The sequence below is a fragment of the Aquarana catesbeiana genome, linkage group LG04 (assembly GCF_042186555.1).
Source record: "Aquarana catesbeiana isolate 2022-GZ linkage group LG04, ASM4218655v1, whole genome shotgun sequence".
Classification (NCBI taxonomy): Eukaryota; Metazoa; Chordata; class Amphibia; order Anura; family Ranidae; genus Aquarana; species Aquarana catesbeiana.
This window is the reverse complement of record NC_133327.1, coordinates 15,094,326-15,114,829: the sequence shown is the minus strand read 5'-3', so window position 1 is coordinate 15,114,829 and position 20,504 is coordinate 15,094,326. Positions and strand designations below refer to the sequence as shown.

The following is a 20,504-nucleotide window of genomic DNA, read 5'->3' as shown; positions in this document are numbered from 1 at the left end:
CAAAATGGAAAGTAAATTAAGAGGTCCTGCTGCTCCTGGGGTCGTTGTCCTGCTGCAGAATAAGTTTGGGGCCAATCACACGCCTGCCTGATGGTATGGCATGATGAATAAGTACAGTATCTGCCTGTATTTCTCAGCATTAAGGGCACCATTAATCCTGACCAAATCTCCTACTCCATTTGCAAAAATGCAGCCCCAAACTTGCAAGGAACCTCCATCATGCTTCACAGTTGCCTGCAGGCACTCATTATTGTACCGTTCTCCAGCCCTTTAGAGAACAAACTGCCTTCTGCTACAGCCAAATATTTCACATTTTGACTCATCAGTCCAGAGCACCTGCTGCCATTTTTCTGCACCCCAGTTCCTGTTTTCATGCATAGTTGAGTCATTTGGCCATGTTTCCGTGTCAGAGGTATGGATTTTTGGCCGCAATTCCTCCATGAAGACCTCTTCTGGCCAGACTTCTCCAGACAGTAGATGGATGTACCTTGGTCCCACCAGTGTCCGACAGTTCTGTGCTGATGGCACTGCTGGATATCTTCCAATGTGGAATGATGTGCATGATGTGTTCTTCGTCTGCTGCATTAAGTTTCCATGGCCGACCACTGCATCTACAGTCCTCAACTTTGCCTGCTTCTTTTTCCTTCTTTAAAAGCGCTTGAACAGTACAACTTGAAACCGCAGTCTGATTAAAATATTTGCCTGGGAGAGACCTTGCTGATGCAGTAGAACAACTTTGTGTCTTGTTGCTGTCCTTGGTCTTGTCATGGTGTATGACCTGTGACATGAAACGGTCTTCAACAACTTCATCTTAGTAGCAGAGTTTGGCTGTTCCTCACCCAGTTTTAAGTCTCATACACAGCTGTTTGTTTCAGATAATGACACTGTTTCAACCTACATATAAAATTGATAATCATTAGCGCCTGCTTGCTATAATTGGTTAATCATACACCTGACTCTAATCCTCCAAAGTCCCTGACTTTGTGCAAGTGTACAAATGTAAGAATTGATGCTGGTTTTAAGCCAAAGGGTGGTCACACTAAATATCAATTTGATTTAGATTTTTCTGTTCGTTCAATTTGCATATTGTAAATTGATAAACATTAAAAATCAAAATATATATTTTTTAAAACATTCTTACTTTACAGAATCTCTTCACACCTGCCTAAGATTTTTGCACTGTGCCGTATATATGAATGTATAAAAGTACACTGACCACCTAGCATGAGATATTGTTTTTACTTCCACTGAGGCATTTTCTACTTCAACTGGCCACAGCTTGGCCCTCTTAAGTCTGAAGGACAGTGTACTGTCCCTATTTGTATGGAAAGTTTGGAGACCCCTGATTTATACCACAAGATTCTCAGTTGTCTTTTGCACAAGCCCCTCACATCTCTGATAGTGATAGTGACGCCCGGACTTCTAGGCATGCAGCTGAAAGGACTGAAAATCAGACATGGTGGTGTAAAATGTCTCAAGCTACCCAGAGGAGAACAAGTGAAGGGAGGGATAAATACCTGTGAAAGCTTCAAATGACTATCCTAAAGCTGCTCCACGCTCTACATGCAGCATGGAGTAAGCATCTCTCCACTGCTTCTCCTGTTTGCAAAAATGCACATAGAACATCCATTCTGGCTTCCTGCCTTCTTTGAACACTTCCATTCATATGACCCACACCTGCTACAAGCTATCTGTGTTTCGTTACATGAGATGTACCATCAGAGGAAGGTTTCTTCACTTGCTGTGAGTCCTGGGGCTTCCATCCTAGGAGCTTCTGCATGAGGAAAATCATTGCCTTTCTGCAGCTGGGTCTGAATCAACATCTGGGATTCAGCATTTTCATGAGACAGGTTTCTGCCCTTTACATTCTGTTGCAAAGATAGTTGACCTCACTCGTTGACTAAGACCTAAGAGGTCTCCCATGTAGCTCGCCCTGTCCATTCCCCGGCGACCCTGAGGGGTCTGAATCTGGTTCTTTCTACGCCTTGGAAACTGCCTTATGAACCAATTGGACACATTACTTTCTCTACTCTCACCCACAAGGAGTTTTTCATTGTAGCCTTGATGATGCCCTGTGGAAGGGCGAACCGTTGAAAAGCTATTTCCGGTATCACTGACGTCACTTCCGGTCCCGTGGAACGCACGCCAGGAACAGCGTTTTTACACTCACAGCTCCATGTTTGAGGCTTGTTTGATCCTACTTTTTGTAAGTACCCACTCCCTTTTACAGTAAAACCTTTTTTTAAAGGTACTTCACTATCAGTTCCATTCTTCTTTACTTCTGGGTACCTGTTCTCTGGCTGAGAAAGTTCATAAAGGAATTCTGGACCTGATGACCTGACACCATATCCGCCATCCCAGGCTATCTTTACCAAGCTTTAAGTGACCCACCAGACTGAAAAGCTGGGGGTCGTTTTGATCTGGTGAGTGGGGATACATGAGGGGGTGTTGCACACCTGAATATTTCTGAAGCACCTTATATTTCCTTTACTTTGGATTGGAGCACCTTTAGTCACTTTATTTGGACTTTTGTTTTGTTTATCATCCATTGTATTTTCATCCATTGTGTTTGCGAGCGCTATATTTATATTCATATGTTTCCCAAGTGATTACCACTTTGTGTATATTTATTTTCTGGATACACCGTTAGCGCCAGCACATATATTTAGTTTATATATTTTCACATTTTAGCTGTAAGAGGCCCTCAAGGGTGGGGGCAAAGGCACAAACAACTGCTGGATAAGGTCATAACTGGAGCTTCTTAGTCAACTGGTTCCCATCTATACCTGGAATATCACTTTTAAGTGCAGATGGTCTTTGGCCTCCAGGCAAAGCATGGGTTAATGTTTTAGCATTCTCAAAAAATAAAACTGGCGCTACAAGAACACTGTGTGAAACTGAAGAGATTTAAACCTCCAGCAATTTACTGTCCATTGGTGAATGTACGTACAGAGCGGCAGGGTGCAAACAGCGGCTTTGCTGTAGTGTTGATTGAATTGTAGTAAGTCGCGTTTCACTAGATGGCTTTAAAATGACGGCAGAGACCATGGCGGGACATGGCAGTAGAGTCGAGGCTTGACGGGAGTGCAGAGCTACTAATGGAGGCACTTAGTTCTCAGTGTCTGAGGCTTAGATGGAAGCATTTACTACCTACTCCCATAAGCGTAGTGCGAAATCCCAGCAGGTACAACACACATTCCCATCTACACTGGCTCTGGTAGAGAAATCTTCTAACTGCTCCATTACTCAGCAGCACCTGACCCACTTACTCCCATGTCTCCAACTTCTCTGCTGATTTTTTGAGGACAACATATGCGTAAAATGCTCTCCAAGCAAAGGATGCGTCCATGGTTTTAGATGAAAGGAATATATCTTCGATGCCTCTTCAAAGCAAACGTGAAAGCTGAACTCCAGATACAAAAACATTTATTTGAATATATTTCGCAATAGCCTTAAAGGATTTAAAGTGATTTTAAAGTTTTTTTTTTTTTTTTTCTTATTTAAATAACAAACATGTTATATTTACCTGCTCTGTGCAGCTCCGATCTATCTATTCTTGAGTCCCTCGTGGGCACTACTGGCCCCTCCCTCCTGCCGAGTGCCCCCAGAGCAAGCTCCCGAGCTGCGGCTCTGCATGTCCATTCACACACTCGGCCCCGCTCCCTCTCTCTCATGATTGGCTCTGTGGCTGTGATTGACAGCCATTGGCTCCCACTGCGGTCTCAGCTAATGAGGAGGCAGAGTCCCTGGAGAGCTGAGGCCCTTGTGCACATCGCTAGATCGAGATGGGGCTCAGATAAATATTAGTGGGGCTGCTGCACAGAGAAGGTTTTTTTTTTACCTTCACGCGTAGAATGCATAACGGTAAAAAACCTTGTGCCTTTAAAACCACTATAATAAAGTGCAGCACTCCTAAATACACAATCCCTATATCCAAATAAATGAATTAGTACAACCCACTACATAACATAAAGTGATAAAATGTGAACAAGCAATATAATATTATCAATAGTGACCACACGTATACATAAATAATGCTAAAGCATCTATGTATATTGGCTATGGTGCATAATGGATGAAGCGCAATTCATGTGGTTCAAAAATCACTTATAACATGTATCTTTATTTCATCTCCAGTGTAATCTTCCAACAACTGCACTTGAGCCACTCAGTGAAACACTTCCACCAATTGTGTCTTTTGGTTGTGCTCTCACCTGGAATATTGGACCTTCTAAATTACAGGTCATCACATAAGCCATATACCCCACTGTGGTTAATCTTCTCTCCTTAAGTCTTTTTCTCCAGGCACAGCTCTTAGAACTGAAGTCACACCAGCCCTTCCTCCTCCACACGTTTAGCAACAGCTCCAGCACAGCTCCATAAAACAAATACGCATTGTGCTTTCCGTAAAACTCATGTATATTATAAAAGATTAAGAACGATCATCATTCTCATAGGCAGATGGATCGCTTATCAAACTCCCATTAACTGCTCTCTCTCTCTCTCTCTGGCTAATGCAGATCAATTCCGCGTCCTCAAACTCCTGGGAACTACTCTGACCTATGCGTTACGTCCTTAAAACTTCATCAGAGGCTGTAGCTAGGGTCAGTTCATCACGCTTTACAATACTCTTCCTAGTACCATGTAGATTCTGCTCTAATCTGTCCACAAAGGATTTAGATCCACTTTGTGTGTACCAGATACCTTTTGCATAACCAGATATTACCTTGGAAAAGTAGCAGTGACATCACCGTGTTGTGCATGGCTTATACAGAAGGAGCGGAGGCAAGACCAATCACCCTGCACAAGGAGAGAGAGCAGCAGTGAGCGGTCTTTATTACAAGAGCGTTTTACCCTGGATTCCGGCACAAATCTAAAAGAGACGCACAAAGAATACCAAGATTCAAGGAAAAATACTCATGACTCTTGTATTTAAACAATATTTGTTTATATCTGAGTTAAACTTTGAAGCTTAAATCTTTCTAACGCAGCCCTGAAAAGCAATTAAAACATGGAAGGCTATTTTACTACTTCACTCAAAACTTGATACAAGGTTTTTGGCTTAACGTACACTTTATGCCCTGTACACACGGTCGGATTTTCCGACAGAAAAATGTGTGATAGGACCTTGTTGTCGGAAATTCTGACCGTGCGTAGGCTCCATCACACATTTTCCATCGGAATTTCCGTACACACCAAAATTTGAGAGCTTGCTATAAAATTTTCTGACAACAAAATCCATTGTCGGAAATTCCAATCGTGTGCACACAAATCCGACGCACAAAGTGCCATGCATGCTCAGAATAAATTAAGAAACTAAAGCTATTGGCTACTGCCCCGTTTATAGTCCCGACGACGTACGTGTTTTACGTCACCGTGTTCAGAACGATTGGATTTTCCGACAACTTTGTGTGACTGTGTGTATGCAAGACAAGTTTGAGCCAACATCCGTCTGAAAAAATCCATGGATTTTGATGTCGGAATGTCCGATCAATGTCCGACCGTGTGTACGGGGCAATAAGGAAAAGTCTGGAAGCATATACTGTAGAACACAAAAGAAAATGATAGAGGGGTAGAAAGAAGGCAATCCCAAAATCCCTTCAGTCATTTATACTTCTTGCTTATCCCTACATTGACCTCTAAAGGGATGCTTCCCAGGATATGAATCTGAATACATCAGACGCTATAAAACTTGCCTTATTCCTTGCTTCTACCATGGCTAGTGACATGGCTAGGCTTCTACCATGGCTAGTGACCTGTCCCCCAAAGACTCTTTTCTCTAAAGCACTCCAGTTAGTGATTGTCTTTTTTTGTGTGACTGTCTACAAAGCCAGCTCCATAAAGACCTGGTTTAACCAGTTCGGTATAGAGGAATTTGAGTGCCCTGCACAGAACCCTGACCTCAACCCTACTGAACACCTTTTGTATGAATTGGAATGCCAGTTGGGAGCCAGGTCTTCTCAACATTCTGTACCTGACCTCACGTGTTTTTTTTTTTTTTTTTTTTTGTTTGAATGGGCACAATTTCTAACAGACACCTTCCAATATCTTCTGGAAAGTCTTCCCAGTAGAGTGAAGGCTATTATAATCCCAAATAGGGGATATCCCCATATTAACAGCCATGGTCTTGGAACAACGGGATGGTCAACAAACTCCTTCAGGGGTGATGCTATACACAGTCATTTTGGTCATATAGCATATAAAACACAACTTTACAAGTTTTGAAACCTAAAAAAAAAAAACACAAATGACCAATAGCGATTATACCTGCTCTTTAAAATGGAGTTTAGGTCTACTTTATCTAAAGCCCCAGAAAGAAGCAGATGTTTACGGCAGATTGCATTTACTTTTTGTTTTTAATAAAGCTCTGTAATTTTCAGTCTGTATTTCAGCTCAGTGCACATGTGGAAATTCAGCCTTGTAGTCTGAGATAGGAAATATTGATTTGTACTGTGCCGTTTGGGCTATCTTAATGGAAATAAGAGCTCTCCACACTGCATGAACCTAGCACAGATGGAGTATTGTGATAGTTACTTCTTTCTCTGCATTGGAGAAAATAAACCTTTTTTAATAAAACTGTGGTCCTTGAATTAGTGGTGTAATTTATTGTGTATCTTCATTATCCTGCTAATATACGAATGCTTGTGTTTTTAGAGTAGAACTGCTGCATTTCCAGTGGGAAAGCAGCAGTGTCATGGGCTGGCCTCATCATAAATAACAATATCTCTTATAGCTTAGCCAACTCTTTCCTGCCTTTGATGTACTTTATGTGATTTAATAAGTGAAGCTTGTTGGACATCCCATTACAAACCCATGCGCATTAAAATGGAGTTGACCCCCCCCCCCCCCCCTTTCCCGGTTGGTGTCTATAACAGCCTCCACACTTCTGAGAAGGCTTTCCATAAGATTTTGGAGTGTGCCCACTCAGCCAAGATCACAACTGTGAGGTTGGGTACTAATTTTGTATGATATGACATGACTCGCGAATAATGTTTCAGTTCATCCCAAAGGTGTTCAGTAGGATTGAGGTATAGATGATGAATGAGAAGGCCTGGCTCATGGTTGGTGTTCAAAGTCATTCCAAAGTTCAGTAGTGTTAAGGCATTGAAGACCTGGCTCACAATTGGCATTCCGAGTCATCCGAAAGATTTTTAGTAGTGTTAGGGTATTGATGTTGGATGAGAACACCTGGCTCACAATTGGCGTTCCAAAGGTATTCACTGGGCCTGAGGTATTGATGTTAGATGAAAAGACCTGGCTCACAATTGGTGTTCCAAGTCACCCCAAACGTGTTCAGTAGGGTTGAGGTATTGATGTTGTATGAGAAGACATGGCTCATAATTGGGGTTCCAAGTCATCCCAAAAGGTGTTCAGTAGGGTTGAGGTGTTAGTGATGGGTCAGAAGGCCTGGTTTACATTTTGCATTCCAATTCATCCTAAAGTTGATCAGTAGGGTTGATGTCAGGGCTCTGTGCAGGCAACTTTGCGTTTCTTCACACCAAACTGGTAAAACCATATCTTCATAGATACCGTAACAGAAAAGGATCTTATCGTACATCACGAGACACAGAGCCATAGTAGTTACTATGTGGGTTATAGGCCACCTTCAGGTGATGGGCACTGGCATGCCCTAAGACAAAAAGTGCACTCCCTATATAACCCCTCCCACTACTGGGAGGACCTCCGTTTTTTCGCCAGTGTCTAAGGTGTTGGTCACGAGTAAAGATCTGCTGTGCTGAGCTCCACTGGAGCAATCCTTGCTGGGGGCTAGCCATGCAGCCGGATCCATTCAAAGTGTCTTTTTGGTCGAATTGAATGGTACCCGGGCCACGTATCCGAAGAAACGAGGTCTTGCCTGTTACGCTTCTCTTTAGAGAGCTGGACCCTGGGATCCAGTACTTTTTGGTATTAAGGCCATAAAGTTTTACTGGCAGTGGTGCTATTACAGGTCCAGGATTGTGGGTTTTCTCGAGGATCCCCAGCTCCTGAAGGTTTAACGGAACCCACTGTGAAGGGTGAAGATTGGGGCTGTTAGTTTACCACAGAAAACCCTGCGAGTCTTCTAAGAAATTTTTAAAGATTTTTCTTATGAATGTCTCCTTTAATTTAGTAAAGTTGTCATGTCTGTGTCACCACTGGGGGCTGTATAGAGCACTTACCGTCTCTTGCTTCTCAGAGAGCTCACAATGTGTCCAGAAAATAGCTGGGGGGGGGTTTGCCTCCCCACCAGACGCGCCCCCCCCCCCCCCCGTGCTGTTTTTCTGTTCTTTAAGGAGCGCTTAAAAATTTTTTTTAGAAAAGGGCGTGAAAAGGCCCCCCCCTTCGCCATTACTGCCTCTCTCCTGGCTGATCCCATAGGATCGGAGCCCCCCCGCTCGTGCTGGAAAACTTTTTTTTTTTTTTTTTTTAAAGAAAGAGGAAGGGCCGTAGATGGGGGGGGGGGGGCTTAGCGCGGCGTTAGAGTTCTCCAACGCCCAGCGCGGGAAGGTGTGTTTTAAAAGGCACCATTGCTGCTGATGCAAGCTGCGGAGGGACACAAGAGCAAAGGTGGCATGCAAGAGGTTTTTGGTAACACAGGCATTCTTTCTGACACATTTACTACTGCATGAACTATTGCTCAAGCAGTTGATGCATTTCTTCTGGTAGTACCTCTGTTTTGTGCATCAGGCTATGGTTGGAAGGGGGGTTAAAAACACCTCAAAAAAGGGCTCTAGAAGGACTATAGTCACACGGCAGCCTAGAACCATCTCAAAGATGGCATCCTCCCCTGAGAGTAATATGGCTGGTCAGAGTGAGCCATTAGGGCAAGTGTTGCAGCTGCTCTTAACACTGCAGCCCCTGTGTATATTACTAAGGAGGTTTTTTCTTCAACCACTTTAAGTTTGGAGCAAAAAATGTATGCTTTAATCGCATCTCAGAGTGGGACTAAACATAGTAGATCCCCGTCCATTGCTCAGGACCCTCATGCCGAGGAACAAGGGGCGAGAGATGACGAATTTCTCTCAAAGGACTAGGAAGAGGCTGATGTCTCATCTTCCAAAGAACCTAATATGGAAGGATCAGGTTCGCAGGAAAGTTTGTTGGTACAGTCTCTCACTGAATTGGTCCGCTCCACATTTTTATTGCCAATAACGCAGTCAGTCGATGAGCCCACTTCTGGTTTGGGTTCACTAAAGCCTCCACAATCTGTTCACGCTTTTTCCTCCATTCATGGCTAAGAAAGCTTATGTATTCTGTATTATGTGTTCTCTCTCAAAGAGAACGTGTTGCCAGGCCATACATTTCATCTGCTAATGGGCACCACCATTTTGGGTGTAATTACAGCAGCCCTATCAGACTCGGAGCTGTCACTGAAGTTAGCACTGCATAGTAAAGGTACCGTTGTCTTTTAAGAATTTGATTTATATAGCGAACGAGAGCAGATCTTGGATTTTGTCAGGTTCCATGGCAACATGTTTTATGCCTCTGCTTTTCAGTTTGCTGACTTGTTTTCTTTTTTCCCCTCTAGGTGTTGGCACCCGAAACTATTACAGAAAAATCGGCTATGAGCTAGAGGGGCCATACATGGTGAAGAGATTGGACTGAGAGGGGACAGCTGTTAACATCAATCTCTGCTTATGCATTTGTATCTAGATATTTGTTTTATTGTTTTCCTTTCTCAATCTTTCATTGGCTTTTTCTATGAGGACAGAGCCGTGTATCTTATTTATATTCAAATAAACGCACAACTGGTCAATGTTGCTTGTTATTTTTGACTTGCTATCAATTTATGTAATTTCTTATGTTCTGATTGATTTGTACGGAGAGAAGAATTCCTTGAAACTATTGTCGGTAGTGAATTACAGATGTTAAAACTGTGTGCTACTGTGAGGGGCCTGAAGTTGGCCTGATATTGTAAGTTCCTGGTGCTCAGCCTGTGGTACTTTGACACTCATGGTGGCCATAGATGGATTGAAATTTGGCTGGGTCAGGGTATGGCTGAATTTCCACCCATGGGTGGCCAGTGGAGTTGAACTATCAATCAACTTCTGCTCAACAATCCTGTTGGATAAAAGCTGCTCGATCAGCGGGTGCATCCAATGGCTGCAGCTCTGATCTGTGTACTCTGACTGCTGGGGAGTCTCCAACAATTGCACAGTGGGTAGGATTCCCCATCCACCCGAAATGTGTGTATGGTGAAATAGGGCCAGTTCTTTCAGTTCAGCTCGTTGGCTGAATGAAAAAAATGGAACAGGGTATGGCCACCTGAAGGGCCCTCAGATCCCAGCATGGGTCAGTATGAAAATAATGGGGTGGTGTCTAAAGGATTTCATCTGCCCCTGATCTCACAGCCTTCTCATGTCCCCTCAACAGACATCCCCTTCTCCCAGCCACCTTAATCACCCCATGACAGACTCCCACCAGCTGTCTCACACGCCCACTGACAGACATTCCTCGAACCCCCTCCCAAGGTCACCTCACACCACCCCTGACATTTCCTGTCTGTCTCAAACCCCCAACCGATGGACCTCTCCCCACTACTTCATGCCTCTTACTGAAAGACATTCCTCTAAGGCTCTTTCACCCTCACCGCCACTAAAAGGCTAACGGACACCCACTCCACACCTCACACACCACATTGTGATACCCTTCGTACTCCTATACTGCATACATTGCCAACACCATACTCTCTGCACTCCTTTCCTGCCCACACTGTCTGTTATCACACGCTCTGCACTTCTCTCCTGTACCCACCTTCATACCCTGCACACTCCTGTCCTGCCTTCATACCCTCCGCACTTCTTTCTTGTACTACATACTGCCTGCCATCATACCATTGGTGCTTATTTCCTGCACATACTACCAGCCATACCTGGAGCAAGTCTTACGGCAATGGAATCCAATAGCAGCCTCATCCAGCAACAGTTTGTTTCCTAGAAGATGCCCCCATGTTGAGGTTAGGAGAAGGAAGAGTTCAAACATCGGAGGCGTTTTAATGGTTTACTGAAATGCCTTTCATCACATATTTACATTCTTACAGTTATTCCAATGGTGGCAGCAAATTCCTTTAGTGGCAAACCGATCATAAGAACATGATGGACGAGAGCCAAGTCGAGGAGCAGCCTATATCTGAAGGATTTTGCCACAGTCCTGAGTCCCATGCAATGTGGGATTGTGGTAGTCTTGCATCTCTTCTTCTCTGCTTACCCCCCCAAGGGGATGCTGCCAGAAGCTAAAGCCTCAAAGATTGCAGCTTTGCCCTGGCTTGGTTCTTGCAATGCAGACTCCCACCAAACAAAGCCTTTTTTCCAAGATGCCCTACACTGGGAGGGACATTACCTATCTGTGATCATACCCCCCTTACTGCTCAAGAGCCTCTAGTGCAGTGCCTCACAAAGTGAGCAGTACCACCCTCTGGGGGTTGTTGGAATGATCCAGGCAGGTGGAAGTAGCCTCTTGAGCAATTGGTGGGCATTGAATAAAAATAAGAGGGCGGTGGCGGCATAAAGAAAATTTTGAAAAACCATCCATACAAGTTTTATCTGTTAAGTAACATAATATTAAACCCATAGTGATTACTTTATAACTTTATTTGCAAAATAATCGATCAATGGTCAAGTCCACCACCAGATCTTTAACCCCAACTCCAGGCAAAAAAAAAAAATATCCCTTCCAGTGGGGACTGCACTGCAAGGGTTAAGTGCCCATTTTGATCAGGGGAGAGGAGAAAACCTTATACTTACCCTCTGCTCCCCAGCAAATCCACCCCACTCCGACCCAGCGGTGGACTGTTCCTGGCGTCCTCAAAACCAGGGCAGGGCTATGAACGTTGCTCTTGGCTTGATGACTTTCTGACTCAAGACCGCTAGAGTGCGGGGTGCAGGAGCTGCAGGGACCAGTGTTGTGCCAAGAGGAGCAGGTAAGGATATCTCCTTTCATCTTTCCCCTAGACAGTAGATCGAAATATAGATACATAAAAGAACACAAATTTGCATATTTCTGTTACAGAAGGTAGATTTCCATGGGGGGTGCTGAGTATTTATTTTTTTTAAACGGGGGCAGTAAGTCAAATACGTTTGGGAACTCCTACTATAGAGGCCTACTCTCACTATGAGGGTCCTTGACCCTAACTTTGGTGGCACATAGTAGCCAGTTTGGGGAACTACATTGGGTACCTCTATAACCCTACTCTACAGTACCATAAAACGGTGATTAAATTAAGGTGATTGAGTAAATCTTGCAACTATATTAGAACTGAGGAAGCCACTTGGATGAGCAGCGAATTGTCTTTAACACCACAGGTTCAGTTGGATGTGACTGACTACTAGTAGATATACCATACCCTGGATAAATGAGAACCTTCACAGATCTACAGTATATATCTCAAGGAGGACAGTCGGCACATATAGAAGTGTAGGCACCCAGGTGGATCACTATCAAAGAAAAGAAAGGTGTTGCAGCACAATGAGCTAATTTTATTGCTCAATTAGTTCAAATGCAAATAGCATCCTTTCTGTTTATCATGCTTTATAATAGCATGATAAAAAGAAAGAATGCTATTTGCATCTATACTAATTTACTTAATATGGTGCAACTCCTCTGTCTTTTTTTTTTTTTTTTTTTTATTATATATACACCTTTCTGTCCATCAGACTGGAGAAATTGGTCATAGATGTATATTTCTGAGGAAGATAAACCAAGCACAAACTTCTCAAAGGGGTAAGAGTTAGTTCTTGCAACTTCACTAAAAGACACAGAGCGCTCTCACACTCAGCATTCACATCTCCAGTTTTAACCCTTTTATTTAAAAAATATATGCAATTCCCACTGCAATACTTACCTGGTCCTAGGTGCTGTTCTATACAGAAACGCCACCTGGCTGCCAATCTTCCTTTAGGTTAAATGACAGCCAGCATGTTTCCACTTCCTGGGAGGTGAGGCTGTCATGGAACCCCCCCCCCCCCCACACACACACACACACACACACACACACACACACACACACACACACCCACACACCCACACTCACTCAGCCTGGACAGAATTAACCATGTGGTCAAGAGGGATCTCCAAGAACTCCCAACTTGTCAAGGTGTATAACACGGGTAAGATAAAAGCTTGTTCCAAATCGCAAAGCTCTTCTTTATTGCGTGATCACATAGAAGGATAATATTTTGGTACCGAGCAGGGACCCTTCATCAGGCATGTGATGAAGACCACCTCCAGTCTGGGCTCATAACACAATACTAGAGAGAGCTACGTGACCCCATAATGTCAGCTCCACTCTCTTTGGTAGTGAAGACTGGCTATCGCTGCCAATGGAAGAAGAGCCAGCACATGATCAAGATCACCCCACTAGGTGGTGAGCAAGCCGGTATCCAGTAGCAGATATAGCAGGTAGGGATCAAGCAGGAGCATAATCAGTAGACAAGCCAAAGGTCAGTAACAAATGGTTGCAGGTTGGGATTGAGCAGAAGCATAGTCGAGGAACAAGCTAAAGGTCGGTAATGAATAGTAGCAAAGATATGGGTGGCAGCAGGAGAGACAAAAGTGTGCTATTGGCTGGAGGGAGCAAAATAATATGGCAAACAGTAAGTGCAGGGACATGGCTTAAATCAGGAAGCTCATGGAAAGAGCAAAGAGTTCAAGGTTTAAGACAAACAAGGTTTAAGGCAGGATCGTTCAAGGAGTTTTCCAGTATTCCTGGTGGCTCAGCAAGAGGAGTCATTAGGCGGTGGTGGTGGCGGCACAACACTGTAAAGCTCACAGATACTCTTGTTGAGCGCAGGAATGAGCCCTGCTGTTAAATATTTGATCAAAAATTGTAATTACACGCTCCTGTTAAACAGGGGCAGAAAATTGGGCCTTAGGCAGTGGTGGTGGTGCCACAACACTGCAACCCCTCACAGATACTCTTGCTGAGAGCAGGAACGAGCCCTGCTGTTAAATATTTGATTAGAAATTGTAATTACACGCCCCTGTTAAACAAGGGCAGAAAAATTGGGCCTTAGGCAGTAGTGGTGGTGCCACAACACTGCAGCCCCTCGCGTATACTCTTGTTGAGCGCAGGAACGAGCCCTGCTGTTAAATATTTGGTCAAAAATTGTAATTACATGCCCCTGTTAAACAGGGGCAGAAAAATTGGGCCTTAGGCAGTGGTGGTGGTGCCCTGAACCAAAAATATTCTTAGAAGCTGTCATCATGAAGATTGAGGAGGAATAGGATAGTCATTCAGCATATGCAGTCTTCAAGGGATCCCTCATCCATAGAAAAATTAATCGGTTACATCAGCATCAGGTGCTTGGTAGCTGGTGATCCAAGACTGATTCATTTTTATGAATGTGAGCCGACGAACAGAGTCTGTAGACAGAAGCACTCTGTGATCAGTTACAAAGCCTCCAGCAGCGCTGAATGTGCGTTCAGAAAGAACGCTGGATGCGGGACAGGCCAGTAGCTCAACTGCATATTGAGCAAGCTCTGACCAGTGGTCCATCCTCAAGACCCAGTAACCCAGTGGATGTTCTGTTATAAAGGTCTCCAAGTCTGATCTTGCCCCTAGATATTCCTGCACCATGTAATTCAGACGCTGGCGATGGTTGCTGGAACCGATCAGACCTTAGCGCTGAGGACTGAAGAATTGTCTGAAGGCATCAGTCAGTCGGCCACCTTCTCCACAGCTCTTTCTGTGACTGAACGAAGCCTCAGCAACACGTTGTCCAGCACCAGGAAATTGTAACCTCCCAGGCTCTGGAAACGCATTGCACAAACCTTTCTGCAAGGCCTCCCGAAGATGTTTCATCCTCTGCTCCCTCTGTGAAGGCTGGCAACCTTACCCTTGTAACGTGGATTAAGAAGGGTTGCCAGCCAGTAATGATCCCTCTCCTTGATACCACGTATCCTAGGGTCCTTTCGCAGGCTTTGCAGGATCAGGGAGGCCTTGCATCGTAAGTTTGCAGAGGCATTCGATCCTGAGTCCTCTGGGTCACTAAGGATCACATGATCCTTAACCACCTCCTCCCAGCCACGTACAACTCCATGGGTTTCTGGGGACTGAAAACGATCCCTTGAAGACTGCTGCTGATGCTGAGTGTTATCCTCCACCTCCATGCTGACACAATCCTCCTCCTCCTCCTCTTCTTCTTCCTGTGTGATCGGTGGGCCCGCAGGAATACTATCTGGATAAAGGGGGCCTTGAGAGGTAAGGAAGTCCTCCTCTTTCTCCCGCTGTTCTGCCTCAAGTGCCCTATCCATTATTCCACGAAGCGTGTGCTCCAACAGGAAGACAAGAGGGACAATATCACTGATGTATGCACTATCACTGCTCACCATCCTCGTGGCCTCCTCAAATGGTGACAGAACAGTGCATGCATCCTTGATCATTAGCCACTGGCATGGTGAAAAAAAGCCAAGCTCCCCTGACCCTGTCCTGGTGCCATACTTACACAGGTCCTCATTGATGGCCCTCTGCTGTGTGTGCAGCCGCTGCAGCATTGCCAATGTTGAGTTCCACCTGGTGGGCATGTCACAAATGAGGCAGTTCTTGGGCAGGTTGCACACTCTTTGAATGTCAGCCAGACGAGCACTGGCATTATGACTGGTGGCTTTGTTATCCATTCCACCAACTCTTCTGCATGTTGTGGTTCAATAACACGGCCAGCTGCAGAAAAAAAGGACAAGCATGCCCCACGGCCACATGCTAAGGATGCACCGTGTCCTTGACCAGCACTGTCGACACAGAGCCTGCTTGCCCTCTTTTAGTGGTCTGTGAGCATCTGCCTCTCCTTGGTGGCCTTCCGGACATGCTGTAAATTTTGTTTAGCAAAACCACACTACACCGTATTGTGTACTGTGTACACCACCAGAAAAGTAGTAGCAACTGCACTAGGGGTGCACGGTACTGTGTACACCAACAGAAGTGTAATAACACGTATGGGTGCACTGTATGTATTGTGTACACCACCAGAAAAGTAGTAGCAACTGCACTAGGGGTGCATGGTACTGTGTACACCAACAGAAGTCTAATAGCAACTATGGGTGCACTGTTTGTATTGTGTACTGTGTACACCACCAGAAAAGTAGTAGCAACTGCACTAGGAGTGAACGGTATTGTGTACACCACCAGAAGTCTAATAGCAACTATGGGTGCACTGTATGTATTGTGTACTGTGTACACCACCAGAAAAGTAGTAGCAACTGCACTATGGGTGCACGGTACTGTGTACACCAACAGAAGTGTAATAACATCTATGGGTGTACTGTATTGTGTACACCACCAGAAAAGTAGTAGCAACTGCACTATGGGTGCACGGTACTGTGTACTGTGTACTTCACTCCAGTTTCTCTAAGGATAGCTGTGATCTACAGGCCCCCTGGACCAGTATCAACCTTTCTTCTCTGCCTAGCTACTCTACTTTCTTTCTTCTGAAATCCCCACAATCATTCTCGGGGACTTCAACATCCCTATTAATACTAACACTCCTGCCACTTCCAAACTTTTCAGCCTAACCTCCTCCTTTGACCTGAAGCAGTGGATACACGCTCGTACTCACTCTGAAGGCAATACCCTTGACCTAATTTTCTCTCACCTTTGCACTCCATGCAACCTCTCTAACTATCCATTCCATCTCTCTGATCACCACCTTATTAGTTTCACTGTCTCCCTCTCCTCCACCTCCTTTCCCTCCAACCGCCTAAAAAATACCCGCAGAAACCTACGTCATCTCAACCCTTCTCTTCTCTACTCTGCTATCGACAACCACTAAAACAAAACTCACCCCTATCGTGCACCAACCTAGCCACTTCTGTCTACAACGCTTCACTTCTAACCTCACTGGACTCACTGGCCCCCTCTACACACAGAATCAGGCCCCGTCCACTTCCACCTTGGAAAACAGATGATACTAGAAGTCTGAAAAAACGTAGTTGTGCTCATGAGTGCCTGTGGCATAAGATTAAGTCGCAGAGAGATTTCAACCAGTATAAATCTGCCCTCCAAAAATACAATTCCAGCCTCCTCACTGCCAAGCAGACCTATTTGAGCAATCTCTTTAGCAACTTATCATCCTGTCCCTCCATCAACTCTTCTCTACCTTCAACTCTCTACTTCGTCCTCCACCCGCCAACTCACTCACTGCCCAGGAGATCGCCAATCACTTCAAACATTAGATTGATACAATTCGCAAAGAGATCTCTACTGTTCAGATACCCTCCACGCTTTACACTTACTTCCCTCTTTCAACCCCACCACTCTAAACGAGGTTGCTAAACTAATTGCTAACGTCCACCTTACCACCTGCCCTCTGGATCCTGTTCCCTCGCAAATGCTGCATTCACCCTCTGGCTCTATGCTCCACTCTCTAACCCACATCTTCAATCTCTCCCTCGCTTCTTAGAAAATAGGTGAGTGCTCCGCGCCAAATATTAAAATTATAAACACAAAAAATAAATAAAATAAGGCTTCTCCCCTCAATAAGTAGTGTGATACTCATAAAGCAATATGTGATGAAAAGAGGGCGCTCTTAATAATAACTCTAGTAAATAAATCTATACAACAATAATGAGAAAATAAACAAACGTGCATATAATAGTGTCAATAGATCAAATAACTAGATCTGATGGCAATGAAGCCAACCGTGATTGAATAAATGAATCAATGAAAAGTCCCAAGCAAAAAGTTAATTGAAATCAAAAACAGATTCTTCTGTGTGAAAAATTCTTCCAAACAAATAATGAGTGATCCTTCACCAAGCACTGAAATAACACCCAACGTGTACTAGATAAGTGATCTGCTTACCAGAAGGGTTTGACCTCTTTAATTAAAAAGAAAGTCAAAAACCGCTTTGGCAGGATAATGCCTGCTCGCATATGATATGACTGGAGATGTATAGGAATCTTCCTCCTCATAGTGATACATGGTATATGTGGAGAAAATAGTAAAAATCCATAGCGTAATCCTGTTTATTTAAAAAAGGTAAAAAAGCAATAGCCAAATGGCTGCTTACATGTAAAAGTGCCTAATCCCGTCACTGGGGCTGCTGGCTTGTTTCAAAAGGGTGGCTGCATACGGCACCTTGCTTCCACCTCCATGGATGGCGTGTGTTCCACCGACCAGAGAGACAGCCAGAGGGACTAGAAGAGTGGCGTAGAATAATGTGACCAGGTACCGCCTCGATAGCCCCAGTGCCAGGATTAAGCACTTTTACATGTAAGCGGCCATTTGGCTATTGCTTTTTTACATTTTTTAAATAAACAGTATTACACTATGGATGTTTACTATTTCATTGATTCATTTATTCAATCACGGTTGGCTTTATTGCCATCAGATCTAGTTATTTGATCTATTGACACTACTATATGCATGTTTGTTTATTTTCTCATTATTGTTGTATAGATTTATTTACTAGAGGTATTATTAAGAGCGCCCTCTTTTCATCACATATCTCCCTCTCTTCTGGTATCTTCCTCAACTCTCTAAAACATGCACATGTCAGACCCATACTTAAAAAGCCCTCACTGCACCCATCTAATCTTAACAACCTATGCCGCATCTCCTTGCTGCCCTTCTTATCCAAACTCCTTGAACGTCTGGTCTACAACCAACTGAGCGTCCACCTCGCTGATAATAGATTTCTTGATCCCCTTCAGTCTGGATTTCGTCCTCAACACTCCACAGAATCTGCTCTCCTAAAACTAACAAATGATCTACTAACGGCCAAAAGCAATCAACACTATTCTGTACTCCTACTCCTGGACCTCCCTGCTGCCCCTTTGATACGGTTGACCACCCCCTCCTCCTCAAAAAAACTCCACGCCTTTGGTCTCCGTGACTGTACTCTTCGCTGGTTCTCTCCCTACATATCCAACCGCACCTTTAGCATTTCTTACAACTCTACTTCCTCCTCTCCTCTTCCTTTCTCTGTTGGGGTCCCCCAAGGTTCTGTTCTTTGACCTCTCCTATTTTCAATCTACATCTAATGACCCTCCCTGGGTCAGCCTCCCATGGCTTCCAATATCACCTCTACGCTGACGACACCCAAATCTATTTCTCTACCCCTCAGCTTACTCCCTCTGTCTCCTCACATATCACTAATTTACTATCAGATATATCAGTCTGGATGTCACACCACTTCCTCAAACTCAATCTATTAAAAACTGAACTTTGAATTTTTTCTCCCTCATATGCCCCTTCCTCTGATCTCTCTGTCAAAATCGATGGCACAACTATAAGCCTGTCCCCAGATGCCAAGGTTCTAGGTGTAGTCCTGGACTCTGAACTCTCCTTTAAGCACCACGTCTAATCACTGTCCAAATCTTGCCGCCTCAACCTCCGCAACATCTCCAAAATGTGCCCCTTTCTAACCAATGACACAACAAAGCTCTTAATTCACTCGCTGGTCATCTCTCGCCTCGACTACTGCAACTCCCTTCTCATTCGCTTACTTCTGCATAGTCTATCACCTCTCCAATCCATCACGAATGCTGCTGCCAGACTCATCCACCTTACCAATCGCTCTGTGTCTGCCACTCCTCTCTGTCAATCCCTCCACTGGCTTCCACTCACCCAACAAATTAAATTCAAAATACTAACAACTACTTACAAAGCCATCCACAATTTAGCCCCCAGGTACATCACTAGCCTAGTCTCTAAATACCAACCTACTAATTCTCTTCATTCCTCTCAAGACCTCCTGCTCTCTAGCTCCCTCATCACCTCCTCCCATGCTCGCCTCCAGGACTTTTCCAAAGCCTCTCCAATCCTATAGAATGCCTTACCCCAATCTGTCCACTTATCTCCTACTCTATTAGCTTTTAGATGATCCCTGAAAACCCTTCTATTCAGAGAAGCCTACCCTACCCACACCTAACAACTGTTTTTTCATTTTCTTCATCAGCTCACCCTCCCTTCTAGATTGTAAGCTCTAACGAACTGGGCCCTCCGATCCCTCCTGTATTGATTTGTATTGTACGTGTAATGTCTGCCCTCATGTTGTAAAGCGCTGCACAAACTGTTGGCACTATATAAATCCTGTATAATAATACTAATATTAATGTAAAGACTACACCAAAATGGCGGATGCTACTAGCGGCTGGCGCCGGTGTCTTGCCGAGAAAGTTCCCTCGGCGGATAAGTTCCCCCCTGTACTGCGCAGGCGCAGCGCCTGCGCAGTACGAACTACTATCAGCCGCCAGAGATAGCCGAAGCACAAAATCTACAATCAGCTGTACACGGCGCCTGCGCCCTAGGTCCAGGTTCCTTCCCCACCATCCAAGTGGACCTAGAGGGAGAATAAAAAAGAGCCGAGCGAAGCGAGGCCGTGCCCGAAGCGTGGCGAGCAAAGCGAGCCTGCGAGGCGCCGTGTACAGCTGATTTTCCCCTATTCATCTTCGGCTATTGCCGCCGGATCCTACTGCGCAGCGCCTGCGCAGTAGAGGGGGGTCCTTATCCGCCAAGCGGAACTTTCTCGGCAGAACACCGGCCCTGCGCGACAGTGGGCAAGCAGGAAATGACATCTGGACCGCACTTC

At 44.7% G+C, this 20,504-nt stretch overlaps 1 protein-coding gene across 1 annotated transcript in view; it reads left to right on the top strand.

The window, feature by feature from the left end:
* The window catches only part of ELP3 (elongator acetyltransferase complex subunit 3), a 159,478-nt gene extending 149,742 nt beyond the window's left edge, over positions 1–9,736 (top strand). The window contains exon 15 of the mRNA XM_073624860.1: positions 9,509–9,736. Coding sequence (XP_073480961.1) covers positions 9,509–9,585 — 77 coding nt within the window. The 3' untranslated portion in view covers positions 9,586–9,736. The remainder of the gene's footprint in view (positions 1–9,508) is intronic.
* Positions 9,737–20,504: the final 10,768 nt, after the last annotated feature.